General features: G+C 41.9%; 1 protein-coding gene across 1 annotated transcript; it reads right to left on the bottom strand.

Annotated features, from left to right (window-relative positions):
* Nucleotides 1-4,914: 4,914 nt before the first annotated feature.
* Nucleotides 4,915-21,856, bottom strand: micall2b (mical-like 2b). Its single transcript, XM_041933809.1, has 16 exons — nt 21,587-21,856; nt 19,627-19,675; nt 17,435-17,576; nt 17,164-17,351; nt 16,754-16,881; nt 14,644-15,369; nt 14,330-14,535; nt 13,387-13,450; nt 12,708-12,844; nt 12,398-12,462; nt 11,785-11,908; nt 11,556-11,658; nt 10,126-10,199; nt 9,919-10,033; nt 9,027-9,073; nt 4,915-6,681 (listed from the first exon to the last, which is right to left on the bottom strand). The coding sequence occupies exons 1-16, from the start codon at nt 21,727-21,729 to the stop codon at nt 6,605-6,607; spliced, it is 2,388 nt and encodes a 795-aa protein (XP_041789743.1). The 5' UTR covers nt 21,730-21,856; the 3' UTR covers nt 4,915-6,604.
* Nucleotides 21,857-22,309: the final 453 nt, after the last annotated feature.

The raw sequence follows: 22,309 nt of genomic DNA, 5'->3' as shown, positions 1-22,309 counted from the left end.
AGGGCATCATTTCACATCAACTGAAATACAGGCGCAGCAACAACATGAGACAGATCAAACACAGATTCTCTTTCAAAACCTTTTTGCTTGTCTCATATTGCATTTTCTGGTCTTATTGATGCTGTGACTTTAAATTGTTGTCTTTTTTTTATTGTTGGCCATAGACTAGCAACCACTTTGTGAAGCCTAATCCTTATAAAGCACAAGATCATTAAAATTCAAGGATAAATCAAGACTGTAACGTCTATTATAAATCAGTTTCATACAATATTTGACCTAATTTTAACCTAATCCGTGCAATTCCAGTGAAGCACATTGCTACACTAGATTTGCAGTAGCAGTACATAGAGTATTTCTAGGCACTATGACTGTATGTATTTAGGGTATGGCCTTATTTTTTAATTAAAAATGTTTATTATCGGCCTATCTAGGAATATCAAATGTAAGTTTCATTTATCATTAGAAGATATTTCAGGTTGTTGCTGCTGGAGAATAAATAGCCCAAATGTGAACAGAAGCTTCTGTAAGGTACAATATGGTTTAATATGTTACTCACATGGGCACTGATATGCCGCTACAACAGCCTCCACTCTCTGGTTTCACTCTTTCCGCAAGATTTTGGAGTTCGGCTGCAGGGATTTGCTCCCATTCGGCCATAAGAGCGTTAGTGAGGCCCAAGACTGATGTTGGCCGATGAGGCTCACAGTGTAGGCCAGTCAGGTTGTCCCACACCAAACTGAATATATGTTTAATAATGAATGAATAAATACTACGTTTAATATCTGACCTCATCAGCTTCATTGATTTTTGTAAACAGATGCTTGTTCTGAATTTGATGCCAACACCTTTTAAACAAGCAACAAAAGACTGGGAAAGTTCCTCAAATGGCCACTTGAGGCTGGCACCAAAAGTGAGGCAATCCCCATAGACCCCCATATTAAATTGCCCAACTTTACAGCAAAAAAATAGACCTGTTCACAGCCTGGAACAAAAACCCTTTGTAGCTAATTTCCCCATTGAGGACAACTGTACAGGGTGAATTTTTATATAACTCACTAGTTTAAATTATAGTAAGGCTTAATGCAAAATTATAGGTATTGATGCTTGAGTGACAGCTAGCTACTGGGTTACAGCAACCAGGTTTCGATCGGTCCACTTTAGCTCCACCCATGCTCCACCTCTTTACACGTTTTTGGATTAACTCATTGCCAAGATGGCGACGGCTAGCTTCACAATCTCTCTTCAGGAGCCTATGGGTGATGTCAGGGAGACTACGTCCATGTTTCATTCGGCCTGTGGGGCAGACTTGTGAACAGGGATTCTGTGTGTGTTAAACGTGTCGCCCTCCTCAGCTCTATTTTTACTCTTTTTCATTATTTCACCTAATGACCTAATGAATGATGAGTTCATTGTCTTATTTCTGTCTCAGGATCTAGCTGGTGAGGGTAGTTTAGCATTTAACGGCAAAAGAGCCAGATATTATAACCTCAGGAGTTGGTGGAGACCAAAACAGAACTAAAAGGAAAGTTGCTGCTCCTTGGATGGGGAACTTGCTAACACATTTTTTATATCAGCCTTATAGGGTGACATTATACTGTTGTTGCATTTTCAGCTTGTTGGTTGCACAGCCCCCGAGTGGACGCTAAAAACAATGAATGCAAGAAGAAAATGTTGGACAACTAAAGTCATCAAGAAAAAAGAGGAAGTTAACTTGAGTTGACTTGAAGACACCATAAAATCTGCGAGGTGTGAAAAGACCAAGCTGAACGCCGATAAAGGGATGAAGAGAAACAGTGTGCAGTGTGTCCAATAATGAACACAGCTTCCTTTTAAACCTTTAAAAGAGTGAGGATAAGAACACAAAGGCATGGGAAGCAACAATACCAACAGGTTGAGTGTATGCTAATGTTGTGTTTATACTACTTTGACACGGATTAAACAGATACGAGCGGCGAACGGTTGAATCGCATCATGTCAGAACAGAGTCGAGCCTCATCGAAACTCACTAAACTGTTTAAAAGTCTGTGTGAAGAATCTGTGAGGGCCCACTGTGTTATGTAAATGAACCACCTCAAAGGTATATTTACAGTCTGAGCTGAAACCCCAGACTCCCACATTATGAATGTACCTTATTGAGTCGACTTAAAGGCACATTTTCACCCCAAAGATAAACATGTTCCAAAGTCAAGCGGAGACATGATTGATTCAGACACACGGCGGCGGGGTGATGGAACATTTTATCATGGTTTAAAGAAGGAATCAACAAACACTTTCACACATAACAACAGGAACAAATGTTGGCTTTAGAGAGGAAAAAATTACACACTTTTGTATTTTCACACCAAAACATATAAAAAAAAACAACAAGCAGGAACTAAAAGTCAATTTCCCCGCTCTTTTCCTCTTTCATTGTGTTATTTCTCCCTTTGCCTCTCCGCTGCTGTAAATGGATATTTTAACTGTGCAGCAGAGACAAACTGCTCTTGTGTTTGCGTGCACATGTGTGTGTTTGACCTCACAGCTCTCTGTGTGGTTTTGTCGCAGCTGTTTTTACCGACAGTCTTTTTGTGCGTGTGCGCCGGTGGAAAGTCTCGCGAACTTCTCTTTTATACATGCAGATGTTCAGAGGCAGTTTGAATTCAGCTAAATGCAGTATTTTCTCTGTCTTGAAATATCAAAAATGAAAAATAATTTAATATCACTGATAAGGTGAAGGGTTATGATGATTCGAGGGACTCAACTGCAGGGTGAGCAGTAAAATACTTCTATCTTAAAGGGGGGGCTGGTGATGAAAACAACAAACTGAGAAAACTGGCTGTTCTGCTCAGTGTCTTTTCTTACTTCAGCATCATAATCTCCAGATTTCTTTTAATGAACACAACTTTTCTTGCAGGTAAATGTGACTTATGAGAGTCACAAAACGAGCAGTAAGGAGCACAGAGGTGTCTGCAGAATATAAAGCCCTTTGAGGCAAATTTGTGATTTGTAATTATGAGCTATATAAATAACATTTGCCTAACCTGACTTGAACTTCTGAAACCTGGTGATGAAACTGGAACATCTTTCCTCATTCCGCTTATGACGACTTTGATGTGTTTGACGTGCCTCTGCAGCTGTGGACATGCACAATCAAAAGGAGATTAGCAGATTGTTACTGGCTGTTAATGTCGTCCAGAGTCTGTGTTTTATTTCTGTTTTTAGTGTGTTATGTAATAGTTTCACTGGGGAGGTCATACCAGACTTAGCTACTACTTAGCTGGAGGTGGTGGAGAGAGAACCTGGTATAGCCTTTCTGCAATAGTGAGAAAAGAAGAAAAATCAGAAACCAAAGCATTTCTTTGGAGAATAAGATTTAAAAATAATGAATCCATGTGTTTTTCATTGTATGTCTGAGTTTGAACCTTCAGTTTATTTGTCAGCCCTGCAGACCAGGGCAGCTCCAGTGACATGGAAAGTCTCATGCTGCCTCCTAGTGTTTGTACAGAGAAAATGCATCATCACTGCAGCCATTCAACCTTTAAACGATGAATATAATATAATGATAAATCCTGCTTGGGCCAAATATGATCAAAACATTACAGCACCTGAATATAACACCAAAATTCTAACATAATGTTAATGTGGCATAAAACTCCAACACATGAAAGTAATATAGAGGCAAAATACAACCACTTCCAAAAAAGTTGGGACAGAGAAAAAACAGAGACAGAATGTGATGATGTGCAAAATGCTGAAGCTCAATTTTTAATTAAAAACACAAAGACAACACATCAAATGTTGAAACTGAGAAATATCCTCATTTAATATTCAGCATTAATGGATTGTTCACAAATGTGCAGGTTAGCCACGTGCACTAATGCAGCCCCACACCATCACAGATGTTGGCTTTTGAACTGTGTGTTGAAAACACGCTCCTCTCCTCTTCAGCCTGGAGGACGCAGCGTCCATGATTTCCAAAAAGAATTTCACATTTTGACGCGTCAGACCTCAGGACAGTTTTCCACTTCACCTCAGTCCATCTTAAATGAGCTCAGGACCAGAGAAGCTCTTGGATCTGGTTTATATACGGTTTCCTCTTTGCATGGAAGAGTTTTATCTTGTATTTTTGGCTGCAGCGATGAACTGTGTTCACAGACGATGGTTTTTGGAAGTGATCCTGAGTTCATGCATGTCCACAACAGGATTGTGTGTTTTCAATGCAGTGCTGTCTGAGGGCCTGAAGATCACAGCCAGCCAATACTGGTTTTCAGCCATGCTACTTCTATATAGAGATTTCTTCAGTTTCTCTGTATCATTTAATGACATTATGTTCTGTTAACAATTAAATTCTTTGTAATTTTACATTAAGAAACATTAAATTATTGCACTATTTGCCAGCATAGTCTGTCACAGAGTGGTGAACCCCTCCACATCTTTACTTCAGACAGACTCAGCCTCTCTGGGAGGCTTTTTTTTATACCCAGTCCTGTTACTCACCTGTTGCCAGTTAACCTAATTAACTGTGAGATGTTCCACCAGGTGTTTTCTTTCAGCATTTCACAACCTGTCCAGTCTTTTGTTGCCACTGTCCAGACGTTTCTGAAATGTGTTGCTGCCATCAAATTCTAAATGAGGATATCATTTTCAAAAAACAATCAACTTTCTCACTTTCAGCATTTGATATGTCGTCTTTGTGCTATTTTCAATCACACATGGAGTCTCAGTGTTTTGCAAATCAGCACATTCTGTCTCTATTTACATTTTACACAGTGTCCCACCTTTTTTGGAATTGGGGTTGTACAACCACCACCAAGAGCTACTGCCTACCACCTAGATTAATGTGGATTGGCATTAATTATATTCACCATTAAAGTTATATACTATCTTATTCCCATATAAGTAAATACCACTCCACAGAGAGCACCATATTTGATTAATGCTATCTTTTTATTAAACTTTGAGTACATTTATTACAGTAGTTTGTTTAAAACTCAGGCCAGTTTCTCCATTTAATAATCTGACTTTTGTAAACACAAATTTTATACAATATATACAGCTATATGGGAAATAAAGGAGACATACTGTATATACAGTACAACGTTAAAGGCTGTGTAGTACCAAGTAGTTTTTTAAGCGTTTGGTCACAACAACAGAAATGAAAAGTTTGCTTCAGTGCCTGTCAAACAAAATGACATAAACAAGTAATAGATCATGACACACACAAACGAAACAATAAGTATTCAAAACATGTACAAATCCAGATCCAATATGGACCAGCTGAGTCACATGACACAAACTGCATTCATCCTTTTCCTCTAGTCAACTGTAAAAACATAAAGCAAGCATTTAAAAAACATCAATTTGTATGTGGTGAAGAGAATCTAATGTCAAAAGTGTACTTACTTGTGATAAAGAGCTTTTCACCAATTTCAATTTTACTTCGTTCCAAAAGGATCATGTTCGCTGAATGAAGCCCTAAATGTGCGGTTTAAAGCTCTAAATCATCAGTAAGTGAGCCTTTGAGCCTCTTCCAGATGTACTGTTCCCAAAGGTCATGAGTGAACTACTGCGTGCACAGATGAGTGTGTTTCTGGAACAGTAGCTTCCAGCCTTTCTTGTCTTGAAACCCCTTAAAACAAAGCATTGCCTACGCGCGACACTCGTCACAGGTTGTTTAACTGCAGGCTGTGACAAGTTCATTTGAAGAATAATTACTCCTTCTAAGACTCTTAATCTGAGGCCTGAAGATATTAAATTAAGACATAATCATGAGGAAAAAAAATCCAGAGATTAAGAAAAAAGTTCAGAGGAAATGCACAATTTTGAGTAACGATATGGATTTTTTTTCTGCTTTTTGCGTTCCCGTGAGCCACATCTGTTGGAAACCACTGGTCTACAAGATGCTATTGCATGACAAAAGGATTTAAAATAGTTGTCACCTTATCAAAGAGCTGTGCTCTGAATCAACTTGCTGTTGTCAGAGAAAAAATGAGTTCTGTGTGTGGCAGAAACACACAGAGAGACCTTAAGATTAAAAGAGAAACGCAGTTAAACATGTAATCTACGACAGGGCGACCCTGAAGTGAGCCACGCACTCAATGGTGACTTGTAGTGTGGACTGAAACATGACCAGAGAGCAAAAAAACAGCTGTCTGACCTTTGATCTTTAACTTGTATTAGCATCTGTCATGCTGCTCTGTGTGTATATATATCTTGTATATATACACGCTCAATGGAGAAATTATGTGTGTGTGTGTGTGTGTGTGTGTTTGACAGCATTAAGTAGACAGATTAAGACTAGAAGGGTATTAAAACTAACAACTGGAGCAGTGAACCCAATCACATCAAGGCTGGTGAGTCATTAACCCCTCAGCATCATCTGTATGTGTGTGTGTGTGTATGTGTGTGTGTCTGGCACACAGGAATAACGTCGGATCTTGAGTGATGTAGTTGACAGAGGGAAGGGCATTTTTCTATAAGAGCTTAAAATGACAGATAACACACTCACATACTGTGTATACACACACACACACACACACACACACTATATTATCCCATGAATCACAGGCTGACTACACTGACATTAAGACTACAACAAGAGCAGCGGAAAACATCAAAGCAAGCATCATCCCTCCTTCTTGTTCCCCCAACCGAACAGTTTGGACATGGGAGACTTTTTCTTTGGTTTGTCTTTCTTCATGTCTGACGGAGAGAGGGACAGAGAGAAATAGGAGGGGAGGTTAGTCAACACATGACACACAGGTAAACATGACAGGTGAGAAGGGTAGTAGGAGTCTAGTGGAATCTCTGCCTATAAATTCATTTTTTACATTTTAAATTATTTTTAAAAATTATTTATTATTATTAAATAATATTATTAAGTACGGGTTGCAGCACGAACGCTGAAAGCTTCCTATTTTCTGTGTTGATCTTGCAAGAGATTAGCAGCTTTTTAACAGCTATAAACTGGCTTAACAGTGTCGTTTTTTTTCATTTCGATATCATTGTCATGGATGGCTATCTGACGGAACCTTATTTCAGATGTTCAGGTGACTGACAGGATAAGGTAGAAAAATATATTTAAAATTTGATTTAACTCTGGAAGTTAGCGATACTAGAAATTAAAATGCTTGTGTCATTCATGAATATATAAAAAACATATATTTTCCAGCCACTAGTGGCAGCAATGAGCACGCTGCTGCTGAGCAGTGCTCCAGTCAGGTGCTGAGGAAGAAACTTTGGTTTTACGTATGCCATGTTTTTATACATTTCAATGGAAGGTATCTCTTTCAAAGTAAATTACGATTTTTGTTACTTAACATTTGCATTTCATTGATGTTTGTCTGCCTCAAGCCTCCAACAAGATTGTGATTGAAATGCTTGTGTTCCAACTATTAGCCATTTTACTTTCTATTTTCAGAAATATTTTCTGAGCTGTAAGCTAGTGTGATTAGTGTTCTCTTGCCACAGGAAAAAACGATAACTGTGAAAATCAGTTTACATCCAACAATTACCTAAAAGCTGCCATAATTAGTATTTCTATACCATCAATGGTTCAAATCACTATGTGCAACCATTAGGGGTGTCACTCATGGTGACAAATTATCACCCAGTTCTGCAGAATCTTCAGAATGCTTTAGCATCTTTCAGCTCTGTTGTGGTTTTACAGCCCCAACTTCTCAGCAGCACCAGTGAAAAAGCTCGAGCCCACTGCGAAACCTGCCCAGCACCAAACTGCAAATTTAGCCTAAACATAGTTGAGCAGCAAAAGAGTCAGATGCTTTCCTCAGGAGTTGGTGGAGACCAGAACAGAGCTTAAAGTTTGTGAATATTACACTTACATTTGACCGATGCCCAGAAACACTTCCAAACAAATGCTAATATTGCTCCATGTCAGGTGGATATGTAGCTAAACAGGCATGTGGGTAGGCTGCTAACATGCTAGCCATGTCAACTTTAGAAGCCTATAATATCCCAAACGTGTGTGGGATACTTGTTGTGGAGTACTGCCCCAAAAGCGGCCAAGAAAAACTCATTAATGCAGCTTTAAATTTGAAGTAAACACTGAAGCTAAGTTAGCAATAACGTGTCCAGATTTCCTGATATATGAAAAAAAAACGTGTAGTAGTATTATACCACAGGTACTTATCACAAGCAAAAAGCTGTGTATAAAAGTTGTGTTTTAAGTTTGTTTCTTGTTAGTTTAGCTTGTAAACTAGCTCTGTGTCACAAAGTTCACAAAGCAAAGGCATGGTTGCCATGGTTACATGCGGTGTAATGCACTCACTGGACTGATTTAGAGAGCCAGCTGACCTGTTGACTGCAGCTACAGTTGAGTTACAAGATCTTAGCAAACACCTGCCAGCACATCAAAAAGTGGTATTTTCAGCGATGGTGGCATAAAGTAGCATCTTTCTTATGTGATACAACATGTGTGTGTAAACTACCACATGACTCAGAGTGAGAATGAACTGTGAAACTTCGGCATTAACTTTATGAATACATTAAATTGAAATGGCTAGTCTTTAGCCCACGGTCGGCATTCATTCCGTGTAGCATAACGACCTTTCGCTGAAGTTCAATAAATCTCCTCAATTTCAGCCCTGCTTTCTCGGTCATGAATTGCAAATGAAGCCGGCTTTAACTCTGTTCTATCAGAGGGTCAAATTAACCGGCTACATTATCCATTTGTCTAACAGGAACGCTGCTGACACAAAGAGGGGGAGCATTTTGTTTGATGCTTTTTCCATTAGCAGTCATTAGATCAAATGAGATGAAAACATCGCCCAGTGGCACCCTTAAAAATGCAGCTCATTCACACACATATTCACACACACACACACACACACACACACACACACACACACACACACACACACACACACACACGAGAATTCTATCTACTTCAATTAGAGGCATCCATGATGGAAATCCTCAATTGGATAATTTATGAGCCAACGAAGTTGCAGTGACACCGGGGTTGAAATAACTAATGAACAGAGCGGAGGGGGGGTCAGACGGCCTGTGGAGGTGGTGGAGACACTCACTGAAAGTCTTCATCATCTTGTTTAGCTCCTCGTCCTCCTCTTCCTCCCTGAGAAAATGAAGCGAGAACGTGCAAAGAGCAGTGCGGATTAACAGCAGTTCAAACATGTGTGAACATCCATATACCGTATATACATCACACACTCTGCTTTCTCTCAACAGATGCACGAGGTCTTTCTGGACTGACTGACCTTCGTGTTAGTTTCTCTGTGCTTAGCTGAGCAGTTCTTGCCATAATATGAATGGGCTATTTACTGAAAACCAATCCAGGTGATGACCTCATGAAGCTGGTTGAGATCATGCCAGCAGTGTGCAAAGCTGTCATCAAAGGGAAAGATTGCTACTTTGAAGAGTCTACATATATCGAACATATATTGCTTTGTTTGCACATCATTGTTGACCACGTAATTCAAAATGTGTCATTTCATAGGTTTGGTGTGTTCAGTATTAATCTACAATGTCGAAAATAAGTAGGTAGTAGCCGAGCAGCGACACATTTTGCTCCTTTGGCTCTGCTGCACTCGAGTAAATTGGATTTGAAATGAAACAATGAGCATGAGATAAGGCTAACACTAACCGTTTTTCATTATCACTTCATTCATTTCTTTTAATTTACCGTTCACCATTCAGCCTTTAAAATCGTCATGTTTCTGGAGTCAAACCCTTTGCAGGGGCCAGTCAAGAATATGTTGCTTTTTGACCATAAAACTGCTTGGGTAGACTCCCCTGTACTATTACACACAATTCACTGAATATGGATGTTAACACCCTGAAATCCTGAATTTCAAACAATACACACAGTGTTCCACATACTTCTTCTTGAATGTGTAGCATTACGTAGTCTAGAAGTGCTATCTGTCTAAAAACCACAAAATACTCCAGTCATACACACACCTGAGTCTGTCCTCATCCAGGCAGTCTACGATAGCGTTCCTGTCGTTGACGATCTCCACCAGTTTGGCCATCAGCTGCTCTTCTCTCTTCCGGTCCCACGCTGTCTTCAGACGTTCTGCTCAAACGCAAACATATTTTAATCTGAGACGTTTGATCTGTGTCATGTCGCGTCTTGTGCTGAATGTGTTTCTCCACCCAGACCCTCACCTGGTTTGTCCATCAGCCTCCTGAGCTCCAGCTCAACACTGGGCTGCTGTTCCTCCAGATCCTGGTTTCTTCCACTACACATACATAAAACATAAAAATCACAATCAAATGTAAATTCAAATGATTTATTGTATTTGTTACGGTGGCCTTTGGTCTGCTTGTTTGACAAGCTTTTGCTATTTTGACATCTGTTTAGAACATTTCACAGGTAAACAGGTTGATTGGTAACAGGTCATAGTATCATGATTGGGTATGAAAGGAGCATCCTGGAAAGGCTCAGTGTTCACAAGCGAGAGTGGAGCGAGGTTCAACACTTTGAGAACACATGATTGTATAAAGGAGATTGCAAGTTAAGATTCTAACAGCATCTGTGACGGTGTGGGGGTGTGTTAAGTAACCACTGCATGGGTAACCTGCACATCTGTGAAAGCTCCATTAATGCTGAAAGGTAGATACAAGTCAATGCCAAACCATATTCCAGTATTCCATGGCATATTCCATATGCCAATAAAGTTAATCCGTTTGAATATTAAATATCTTTCACCTGCGTTCAATTGAATACAGGTCAAAAGTATTTAACAATCATTGCATTCTGTTTTTATTTATGTTTTACACAGCGTCCTAATTTCTTGGAAATCAGGGTGGTTTTATTATACTACTATTATAACCAACAAAGATTTTACAAATTTTACACATTTAATCCCACCTCCACAAAATTTGGTACATACATTATTGGATGGCCGCCAAAAAACAATGCCACTTGTGGTATTTGATAACATTTTCATGTAAATTTTGCTAAATTATTGTCGGTATGGCCTATTTGACACACATTACCATAATTATGCCATAAATTGCCATTACTGTGGAGAACATTATACTTCAGTCCAACGAAATTAATTTGACGACTTATTTGAAGCGGTGAACTCTCCTTACAGCTTGTCACTGTCTGTCTATCGTTTGGTGCTGAGCAGGTCGTGTACGGTGTGTTTATGAGGCTGGAAATGATGCTGATGAGAGTGCAGAGAGGGACGCAAAACAATACGACGAAAGACACTAAAAACTCGGGTGTGAGGTGAATTCAAATACAGACATTTTCCTTAATATTTTCTGCCATTAAAAAGAAAATGACAGGACTGTTGCCCTTGTAGAACATTAATTTATGAAAGGAGCAAATGTGTGCTGTTAAGCAGGATCCTGCTTCACACTTCTCTGCGCACTGCAGCCGGTGGGGGGTGAGCTGTCCTGTTCCAGGACGCCCTGCTGGGGGACGGAGGCGGGAGGACACTGGGAATTCAAACTGTCAACCTTCTGGCCACAAGTCTGTTTCACTAATCGCTAAATAGTGGCATGCCCCTTTTCTAAGTGTGTTTGTGTGTGTGTGTGTGTGTGTGTGTGTGTGTGTGTGTGTGTGTGTATGTGTGTGTGCTCACATGTAGACCAGTTCAGACTCCCGGCGCATGGCCACCTGCTTGTTCCTGATCAAGTTGAACCACTCGACCATGAGCCCGTCCATGACAGAGTCATCTTCACCCTCTGACACACAAACACAAACACACACACACACACACAGTTACTCCCACATACGCTCCTTCCTCTGAACCTGCCTGTTTTCACTCCTGACTAAAGAGGAGGCTCACGCAGTACGTGTGTTTATCTCACCTTCCTCACTGCTGCGGAGCTTCACCTCCAGCTCCACTCCCCTCTTCTCCAGCTCGTTCAAATTATCTTCAATCTCCTGCAGCTCCTTCATGATGTCCTCTTTCAGAATGTAGTCTGGTTTGGTCTGCACATGTCACACACACACATGCAGATGACACAGGTGCACATTACTGATCCCAGTGCGCTCGCTAAAGGACGATTCCTTACATCCTTACAAAATATGATGAGCAAAACTATATAAATGATCACATTAATAAATGATATTTTAAATAATTAAAATGGAGTGCAAAGGTATGTTTTTTCCTTCCTCAATACCTTTCACCAGCTTGCTTTATTTATTTGCTCCTTAGTTTTCTTATTATTTTAGTTTTGGCACACATTTAATCACTTCAGATCAACGTGAGCGCTCTAACTCTGTTAGCATTAGCACTATGGCTAAAAAGCTTGAGCTATGGTTTAAAGAGTTAATCTGCAGTACAGTAAATGGATGGCTGACATGCATTGGCTCAACGTGTCGCCTTCTAAATGCTTATTTTGACTGAGCACTGGGCTTCAATTACAAATGATGCGATAGAATCTAAAACAAACGTATTTTCTCTCCGAGGTTCAGTACCTTGGAAATCTTTGACTCCGGCTTGGTGCCATTTGCAGTTAGGTCCCCCTGACCGTTCAGGAATCCTGAAAGAGGAAGAGATAAAAGGAAAAGAAATTTAACGAGAGCGTTAAGAACAAAGACAAACAGGAAGAGAAACCCTGAGAGGTCTCATTCATATTAAGGTCATCTTTCAGAAGACCATTTGTTGTGGAAACACTGTCACGTTCGTGTAGAATAAAAGAAGAAGAGGGAGCAAATCAGCAATCTGGGTATTTTTTGTTGCCATTTTTTTCACTAAAATGATAATTAACACAGGTGAACGTGTTACCCTTTGGTGCTGGTGGAGTGACAGAAATGCTGGGAAGATGAGGGGAGGAGGAAGGCTCGACGGAAAGCTCTGGAGTCTGTGACTTTCCGGCCCCATTAGCCCACGGTTTAGGGGAGGACTGTGAAGGAGCGGCCGGTCTGCGGATGGATGGAGGATGAGCAGAAAAGAGAAAAAGGGAGACAGAATTTAATTAATGGCGATTTATCTGCTCCTACAAGTCGGCCCTTTTCTGTCTCGCCACGGGTTTGATTCATGTGAGTGGGAGGAAAGGTCAGCTGGGGAAAAGAACTCTGAGCGCTGAGCATATGTTGCACCACGGAGGACGCTACTCAGTCTTGACACCATTTGGGGCTCGCATGCATGTGGCGGAAGAGGAGAGACCGAACGCTCTGACTACAAACGATGGCCGGGCCATTTGGAGGAGCAGCAGGTACGGGCTTCCTGCGGGAGGAATGGTTGGAGAGATGGATGGGAGACTGGATCAAAGGATGGATGGACGGATGGACAGGACATCGGGAGCAAAGAGCGCTCACACAGTTAACGCTTGATGGTGGCGATATGCTGTGAGCACGCCCACGTACAGATACTCCCTGCTGGAGGTATGAAATTAGGGCAAAGAATCAACAGGAAACAGAGAACATGGTGACAAATCAGAGTTCAATCAATAAATGAGTCTTACTTGGCTTCTTTGGAGATGGGTTTGAGCTTCGACCTCCAGTCCGCAGGAGACTCGTTTTCTGATGCTGTCGAGAGAAAAGAAATCAAATGAAATCCACCAGCTAATCTCAGTTCCTATGTTATAAATTATTATATCATATTAATGTTCTACAAATGTCTGAGGTCTAAATGTATCTCTGCGGGGAAGCTCAAGTATTTAACATGTACAGTATGACAAGTGTCATCAAATGAAATACAACACGGTTCACCGCTTTGCTTCATTCAGTTGCTTCACAGTCACAGTCTCAAAACCCTCGGCTCCCGACCCCCACCAGGGGTCGCCAAAGCTTCATGTGGGGTCAGGATGGCTTCTTGATTTTAAGCGGTGTGAGAGCAGTTTTTAAAAATATACAGTGAACTGATATCTCAGCATTTCATTCAGTTCTGTGAAGAAAATTTATTGAAACTGTTAATTTGAAAGTTGAGATTATTATTTAAGATATAAACCTCTCCCACAGGGCACAGTAAAAAACCTGCTAAACAGCCTCATTTTGCTTTGTCAAAAAAGAAGCCTGTTAAGTATGTAAGAAAAAATACAGAGATTTGCATCAATCTGCCCAAAATTCATCAAAACGCTCGTTTTACACAAACTTCCTGCAGTTATTACATTCACTATTTGTCTTAATTGTACAGTTCATCAGATGGTTTGTCCTGTTATTGTTTTGCATTGAATATAATATGAAATATACCTAAAACATGTCAGTGTCGTCAGTGATAGAAAAAGGCTGGGAACCACTGCTCTTAATAAGTTCTACCAGCACCTTTTCTTCATTATACCTGCACATATCAGTGTTTTCAGCAGGCCTGATCCACATCACATAAAACCTCCTTGCTACCATCATCAAAAACCTGACACCGGCATGCATCATACCGGCCACGAAGAGTACAAAGTGTGTGAGTTCAACCTGGGGTGTTGGCTGATGCACTGCCGGGCTTTGAGGCGCCGCTGTCTGGAGTTCTGGCTCTGAGTCCGGTCCTGCTGGCCGGGCTCGGAGCGTGGTTCGGGGGGTCCGGGCTCTGCAGGTCAGTGAGGAGTGACGGGTTGACTTTCAGCTTCACTCTCCCTCTGACGCCCTCCGTCTCCCTCTTTGGAGTCTCGACTTGAGACGGTCTGATCAGAGGTGAGTTATTTAGTGCTACTAATCACCAGCAGAGGTCAGAACAAAGCGAGGCATCGTACAGTCGAGTCATATGAGTGGATGTGTGGTGGATTACTCACTTGTCAGTTTTCTTCAGCGCTACGGTCGTCCACGATGGCTTGCTGTTGTTGTTGTTCTCCTCAGCCAGTTTTTTGGAGATGAAGGCTGCTGCTGCTGCTTTCGTCTTGCTGCTCTCACACACCTTTCCTGAATCTCCACCTACACCAGCTTTAGCTTTCTCCCCTCCTGTGTTCAAGCTCACATCCGCCTCCTTTCTGCCAGGACCACCAACACTCACGACCACAGTCACAGCCTGACCAGCTGCGGCCTGCTTACCAATCACATTCAGCCCTTTATTTATTTCAGACTTGGTGGTTGTAGACTTTTTCTCTTCGTCGTTAGCGGTGCTATCCGATTGGAAGAACTTGAGCTTGGACTGCAGCGTCTTCGCCGCCGTGGTTGAGGTACGAGGAGCAGCGGCGGGCCTGGTGGTGACAGAAGTGGTTGTGGTGGACGGGGATTCACAAGTCGTCCGTGAAGCTGTCGGTTTGGAGACTGAAGATGTTTGACTCTCTTTAGCGGCGGGAGAGAGATGTGAAGCAGGCCGGGAAGGAGACGGAGTGGAAAAAGTGCTGGAGAAGCTGGGAGGGGTGCTGGGTTTCTCCGTCAGCCATGTTGGTCCCAGTCGGGAGGGGGTATGAGTTTGGGTATTTGTGTTGGCTTTGGTGGAGTCTGGTGCAGGAGTGACTTTGGAAACAGGAGTGTTCGTGGTTAAATCTCTCAGTGTGTTTGCAGGCGACAGCAACCTGAAAAACAGAAAGCACAAGATATGTGTGATTCTCATCCCTGCACACTTATGAAGCTCAACAGCTGAGCAATCAGAGCTCCTTTTAGTTATGTTTTAATTTGAATAACTATGGTTTCACATATTCTGGATAATGCCAGAGATGGTGTGTAATACATGAATGTCCACATTCTGTGGAGGTCAAGAACAATGAATTGTCCACACTGCTGAGAGCTGATCTCTGATTTTTTACATGTTTACATTTTCCAGATCATCTTGAATGTGATGTTGGCTTTGAGGCTAAGAGTTCAAGACAACATCACCATCCTTTCACATATTTTCATTTTTGTCTTGTCTCAGCACAGAATTCCACGATTGTCTCTTGAATCAGGCAAAGAGCTTTCACTGCAATGAGTCAGAACCAGAATCATTCAAAGCAGCCTGCTTTGGTCAAAATTTCTGGACTGATCTTCAAATGTTTCATCTCTAAAACATTCTTTTCAGTGTTTTAAGCAAGATCGGTGCATTATTTTTGTGAAAAATGAGATTTGAGCTCTCAGATTCAATTCAATACCAGCAAGCTTTGTAAAGAGGAAGGCTTCTATAACAGGATAATGAGCCTAAACACACCTCAAAATCCACAACGGGCTACCTCAAGAGGCACAAGCTGAAGGTTTTGCAGGGGCCCTCAGAGACCCCCGAACTAAACATCATGAAAAATCTGTGGATTGACCTCAAAAGAGCTGTGCATGAAAGAAGGGCCGAGAATCTCTAACTATTGAAAGGAAGAATGGGTAAAAATCACACAAACAAGAACTGGAAGACCCTCAGCTGGCTACAAAAAGCCTTTACAAGCTGTGATGTTTGCTACAGTTATTAATAATAACAAAAATCTAATTTAAATGAATATTGTGATTCTGTTTTATTGTTTGGCAGATTTAATTATCTTTTTATTCAGATTTTTTGAAAGGGAAAACTCGTTTTGCATTTTGCGGCTCCAAAAACAAAAGGGACCAAAATCTGCCTCAAGTGATGCCACTTGATGTCCACCCACATCTCTAACCAAACTGTTGGTGGTCGGGTTGCATTGTGAATAATGCAGGCTCCAGGGTTTGACAAAGAAGAAGAATGAATCTGCTTCTGCTGCATCAGTCTTGATCCTTTTTTCTAAACTCTCCAGTAACTCTGGCAGTGTTGTAGGAGTGCTAAATCAGTGGAGTACTCTTTTAATGCATAATTTAAATGTAAATTTAATTAACCAATTAATAAATCTCTTCAGGTTTATCAATTCATTAAGTGATTTTAATTAAAAACAAAGACTGTCTTTAATCATTCTGGAGGCACACTCTAGGCTCCGTAGATTAGAAGGATCAGTTATGATCAAATTAATTTACACTGGGACTTACTTTGCACAGCTCCTGTGGTACAGCTTCCCGTCCACTAGATGTCGCTGCACCAGGTGAACGTGCTTGTTACAGGACACACATTTGTTACTCAGAGTTCCTGTTTGATGGGATTTCTCAACCAGAACACCCTAGAAGAAGGGAGGGTGAGAGAGGTGGAAACTTCATTCAGGCCAGCTGATCTGTAACTGATCTGAGGCAATGTGGGATTTTTTGTTTTGTATCAGCAGTTTGATTCAGACACAACAGAACTTTTTAGGCATTTGGGTCATCTTTAACGTCATCTTTGGCTTGACAAACTCATTTCCCATCAGTGAAGTAACTCCAAATCAAGCCTTTTTTTACACTTTCTGACTGTCAAATGTGATTTGTAACTTACGCGCTTGAGTAAAGTTTTGAGGCTGTAAAGTTACCTGCGTGGCATTTCTGGTTCGTTTTGGGGAAGGAGGGGGTCTTGTAATGTTGGAGGAGGGCGGAGGGCTGTTCTCTCTGGCGTGTATGGAAGAGGGAAACACCTTTGACGCCACGGGCTGGTTCTTCTTCCCTGGCAGCTCCTCTGTGGGGCCTTCAGCTGGGCGCTTTATACCTCCCATACCACCAACTGCAGCGAACACAAATAAACGTAGAGGCAGATGAGACAGGAAGAGCGAGACAAAGGCAGAGCAGCGAGACACTGATACTCACTCGGGGAGCGTCCATGGAAGTAGTTGTAATACTGGGAGACATACGTCAGGATACTGAGGCGGTCAGGAACCTTAAGAGCCACCATGTCTTCTGCATCCAACAGAGCTGGAATTCCCAACTCCTCCTCCGCAACCCTGAACGCCTGCAAAGAACATCGGCTTTATCCAACACAGCAGACCAAGCTCAGGGTGGATTTTTAGAATTTAGACCGTGGGCCTGAAGATGGAAGTGGACCAATAAATCACATCAAAAAGCACAGTCTGACTCTGTGGCACTTCCTGCATTTCAACACACTTCATACAAGACCTCTGCTGTTTGATGTTAGTATTCAAGTGCACATCTGAGACTGACTTCTAAAAAGTCTTCATTTGTGTTAAATTTCTTTTTATTTTCATTGTCTATTTGAGTGTCTGGCATCTGAGTTCAAATGCCCACCCTACCAAAATCGACTTGTGTTTTCTTTGTAAAAATTAGTGTTTTCTATCGTCCATCTCCGAAATGAAACCGCTTTGTTCAAATGGCAGAAATGTGCGCGCAGATTTAATCTGCAGCTTCCAGTTTGTGTTAAGAGAGTGGTTTGGGAGTCAGGAATGTTAAAACAAGATTCACATTCAATGGTTCCATGGAAGCAGAAAAAAAACAACACGCAGAGACAGGCCAACAAGCACCAGAGGCTTTACTTAATCAGTAATCAGATGATCAAGGGAGCCATAAAAACACATTATCCTTTGCTCTGCCCTGTGGCACTTTAATCTCTATAAGTTCTTATTGTTTGATTCACCAGCCTGTGGTTTGAGCTTTGTTTCAGTTAAGATCCTGACTGGCGTCACGTAATCAGTGTTAATTCAGGGCTTGATTCAACATGACTCTGAAGTTTGTGATGTTGAGCTTTTGTCAGTGCTGTGATGAAACACCAGAGAGAAAATGAAAGTAAAGAATGCAACGAACTAGCCAACGTCGAAGTGGCCAGATTGAAACACTCTGCGTTTGGCAGTGACTTCTCCTCTCAACTATGTCTGAACACTGACGCGCTTCGATTTCGAGAACTCCCTGTTACCAACATGTGGTAACACATCCAGAGCAACACAGACACAGACACAGACACACACACACACACACACACACACACACACACACACACACACACACACACACAGAAACAGAAACAGTTTATTGCTGCAGGAAGAAATGGCTTTCATTACCGATTAATCAGTCAATTGCTTTTTGGCTGATTTAGTAATGTCAGAAAATAATTAAACATGTCTGTTTCAATTTCTCAGAGTTTACAGTGATGTCATTAGTCAAGTGATGACATCTGAGAAAACTCCATTCGCTGCTGGAGGTTCTGACATGTGGTTGAAAGCCCTGGAAACAGAAACCTTTCAAACCTTTACTTTAGATTCATCAAAATACTACTTCTGAGGTCAACAGTGGACTTCTATGCTCAAGGACATTTCATTTACAGTTACTGTGTATAAAAGTCATTGTGTCAGGTGTCAAAGGTTGGCGTGGAGGGCTCGGTCAGATTCTTAGTCTTGCTTATTTATTCTCTGATCAGATATTTCCTCATCCAAACCAGCAAACTTTCCTAACTTTGGACTTTTTATTCAAGCAAAGCTTAAATGCTTTCAGCTAAATGCTAACCCTGGCATGCTAACATGCTCACAATGACAATGCTAACATGCTGACATGTGCATCAGCACATGCTCACAATCTTACTTTGGCGTTAGCATGCAAACATGAGCTAATTAGCACTAAACAGGACAGCTGAGGCTGATGGGAATGCTTTTAGTTGTGCAGGGATTTGGCCATAAACCAAAGCATTGGGCAAATTGAAATTTTGACCTGATCAATGGTTTTACTGAAACCACAAATGTTAACCTCACGGTGGCGCTAGAGGAGAGGCCAGGGGATCAGTTTAAGGTGCATCGTGGAGGTCTAAAACTCCACAAGGAACCTTTAAGTCATGAGGATTCATCCTCTGGGACCATGAATACCTCGACCAATACGACACTACCATCCACAGAGCCACGCTGCTAGCAAGGCTAAAAAGTACTTTTAGTAACTGGAGGATCAGGATTAATAAATCTACGACACTGAAAGCCTGTGTGTATTCAGGAAACACGAGTTTGTCAGAGCAAAAAAATTCTAAACCTCCAGAGGTCAACATGCAGAACGTAAACATGTCTTACCAGTTTGTTGTTCTCATAAACATTTTCCTTCTTCAGCGAATCAAAGTTGCTGCAACAAAGGAGAAAATAAATGAGTAACAAAACACATGTTAACTTCCAACTTCCTCATCCATTTGTTTACAAGCTGTCTGGACCAAACATGTGTTATTTAGTCATGCACAGCCCCTCGCATCAACATATAGTGTGACACCGCCAGTGTGACCGATCAGCTCATTACACCCGGTGTCACAAGGCTGCAGGCTGAGCGTCTTTAAACTGAAACTTACAGAAAGCTCAGCCTGTATTCAGGCATGACAGTGTTTATATTGAGCAAACTGAAGCCATTTATCAATATTTAGTGCTTCAGCCCATGTAAACATGACATGTGCAACCACACTGGTCTGGCTGCTGGGAAAAACTGGAGTGGAGAGAACTGGAACAGCTGCGTCTCCTCTTAAAACGAAACTACTGTCTGTCTAACAGAATGGCCTCTCTGGAACAAAACCAGGCATCTCCGCTTGAAACAGACCAAACTTCAACAGAGATGATGAGTCAAGTCTCGGGAATATTTGAAAGACTGAGCCAAAGCTGATGCAGACAGATGCTATTCAGCCCATCTTGCGCCAGAAAAACTCCACAGCTGTCAAGGACAAAATATTAACCATTATTCCCTGGTGGAAATTCCCCGGTCGTTATCAGAAAGTCCTGGAGAAACAACAAAAAAAAGAGGATGTCCTTCTAACTTCCCTGTAAAAACTAAATTCCAAACATTTAATGGAGGCATCAGACTGAAAAGGATGTTTAACACAGAGACGTACTATATGCAGCTTTTTGCAGCTCCTAATGCTTCAATGACAGAAACAGGAGCCACAGAGACGGGAAGAGCTCAAACAGTTCATTGATCTGTCAAATGACAGAACAGTAAAAGAATTCTGACATCCCGGTGGATGCTGGGAGCTTGTGTCGGCCATGTTTCACACTTCTAAGGACAAAACATTGATCATCCAAAAATGAATCAAGAGATTATTCTGTTATGATGAACATAATTAGATGCAGCTTGAGATGCAGTTTGATTTGCACCCATAAGACACAAAAACAGCTGTTTTTAAGTTTCAAGTGACATGCCAGTCGACGTCAGCTCTGTGACTGGTCACCATAAAAATGACCATTTTCCTTTCAGAGCTTTGACGTGTTTTTTTTTTACGTTACTCCTTTCAATGCACTGGCCTAATAACTACGTGTGCAAGATGAATGGCTGTTATGTAAGCAGATAACTGATTGAGTCCATTCAGGCTCCAACACTTGGCCTTGGCTTCCTGTGAATTCAACTTGACACTTCATGTCTTGAATTTTTAGTGTGACCGAGCAGATCAGCCCACAAACCACTTCACAGTCAAATATTTCAGCGCCATAAATCTCATTTTCAACACTGCGAGTGCAGAAGTGATTACATTTCACAATCAAGTATCCAGTCGTTTATAAGTCTCAGGCCAGGATTATTGGCTTCACGCCTGCTGTTGTCTTTTCTCAGGATTTTACCAGAAACTGAGTGCAACAACAAGTCTCAAGTCCTCATTGTTGCTTTAATCTGACTCGAGTTCAGGTCTTAAATTTACAGCTCTGCATGTCTGATCACATTTATCATGTCAATAAAATCCAGCTCAAATGTTAAAACATGCTCTCTGCAGACCTCCTGGGGGCCAGTGTGGTTGCACATTGGCCCCTCTGGTCTCTGAGCTCCACAGAGAACAGCTGCACTCCTGTTCCTGCTTTTCCTGCAGACCCAGGAATCTGAAGTTTGTTCTCTTTCATCCGAAACTGCTGAACCCCGCCATCAAGCCGCAAAGTAAAACCAACAGAGTCCTTCCAAAACGCCTTCACGTTGTAAGCAGCCAGGAAACAGACTGGCTGGTTACGGCACTTCACTGCGAAGCGTCCCTCAGTTCCTGCATTTGTCCAACAGTCTGGTTCCAGTACTTACATGAGATCCGGTCTGTGTTTGTGGATGAGGGCGCAGAAAGCCAGGCCGTCCCTGAAGGACGTGGTCATGTTGGTGATGGACACATCCCGGTAGCCCTCACACCGGACCCGGCACCACTGCTGCAGCGCCTTCACGGCCGACATCCCGCAGCTCAGACCGCGCACTGATCCGTGTGTGAGCGCAGCAGCGCCGCTGTCGGCTCGCCGAGCTCCCCGTCCCTCCCTCCCTCCAACAACTCACTTGTGAAACTTTCCACCGAAGCTTGGACCCGCTCGATCCGGGAAGTGACAGACGGCAGACCTGCCCGCGTGCCTGCCTGCGCGTGGGAATCACCTTTTCTCGAGTGAGAGAGTGGAAACAAAGTGGATGTGACACCTGCGAAAGGTCGACAGTGACGCGGCATGGGTGGAGTTCAGTCCGCTGTTGTGTTTCTTTTAACCCTCTCAGTGTGTGTGTGTGTTGTCCTATATAAGAAGATTAATCACAGGGCCATAGATAAGATTTCAGAGATATGAGGTCATGAGTCCACATGTGTAGTTATTTTAGTCTTTCTTTCATTTTGACACATTTTAGACTTTAAAGGTAATTGTACCACAGAGAATACCTGACTCAGCTGTTTTGAAAACCACTATGTGTAATTTGTGTGCAGTTATGTTGTGTAAACTCCCCCTCAAACACCCACAAACACCCAGGATTTGTCCCGCTGAACCGCCTCCCTAATAA

This window comes from Chelmon rostratus, chromosome 3, assembly GCF_017976325.1.
Source record: "Chelmon rostratus isolate fCheRos1 chromosome 3, fCheRos1.pri, whole genome shotgun sequence".
In the NCBI taxonomy this organism is placed as follows: Eukaryota; Metazoa; Chordata; class Actinopteri; order Chaetodontiformes; family Chaetodontidae; genus Chelmon; species Chelmon rostratus.
Note: the sequence above shows the minus strand (reverse complement) of the source record. Positions and strands in the feature narration are given on the sequence as shown.

What these genes read in the sequence shown, in the direction of transcription:
- micall2b (XM_041933809.1), bottom strand. Translation starts at nt 21,729, where the DNA reads ATGTCGGCCGTGAAGGCGCTGCAGCAGTGGTGCCGGGTCCGGTGTGAG. An exon ending in CACTCCACCAGCACCAAAGG is followed by an intron (nt 12,463 to 12,707) that starts GTAACACGTTCA and finishes TTCCTCTTTCAG; the next exon opens with GATTCCTGAACGGTCAGGGG. An exon ending in GAGTCTGAACTGGTCTACAT is followed by an intron (nt 10,200 to 11,555) that starts GTGAGCACACAC and finishes ATGTATGTGTAG; the next exon opens with TGGAAGAAACCAGGATCTGG.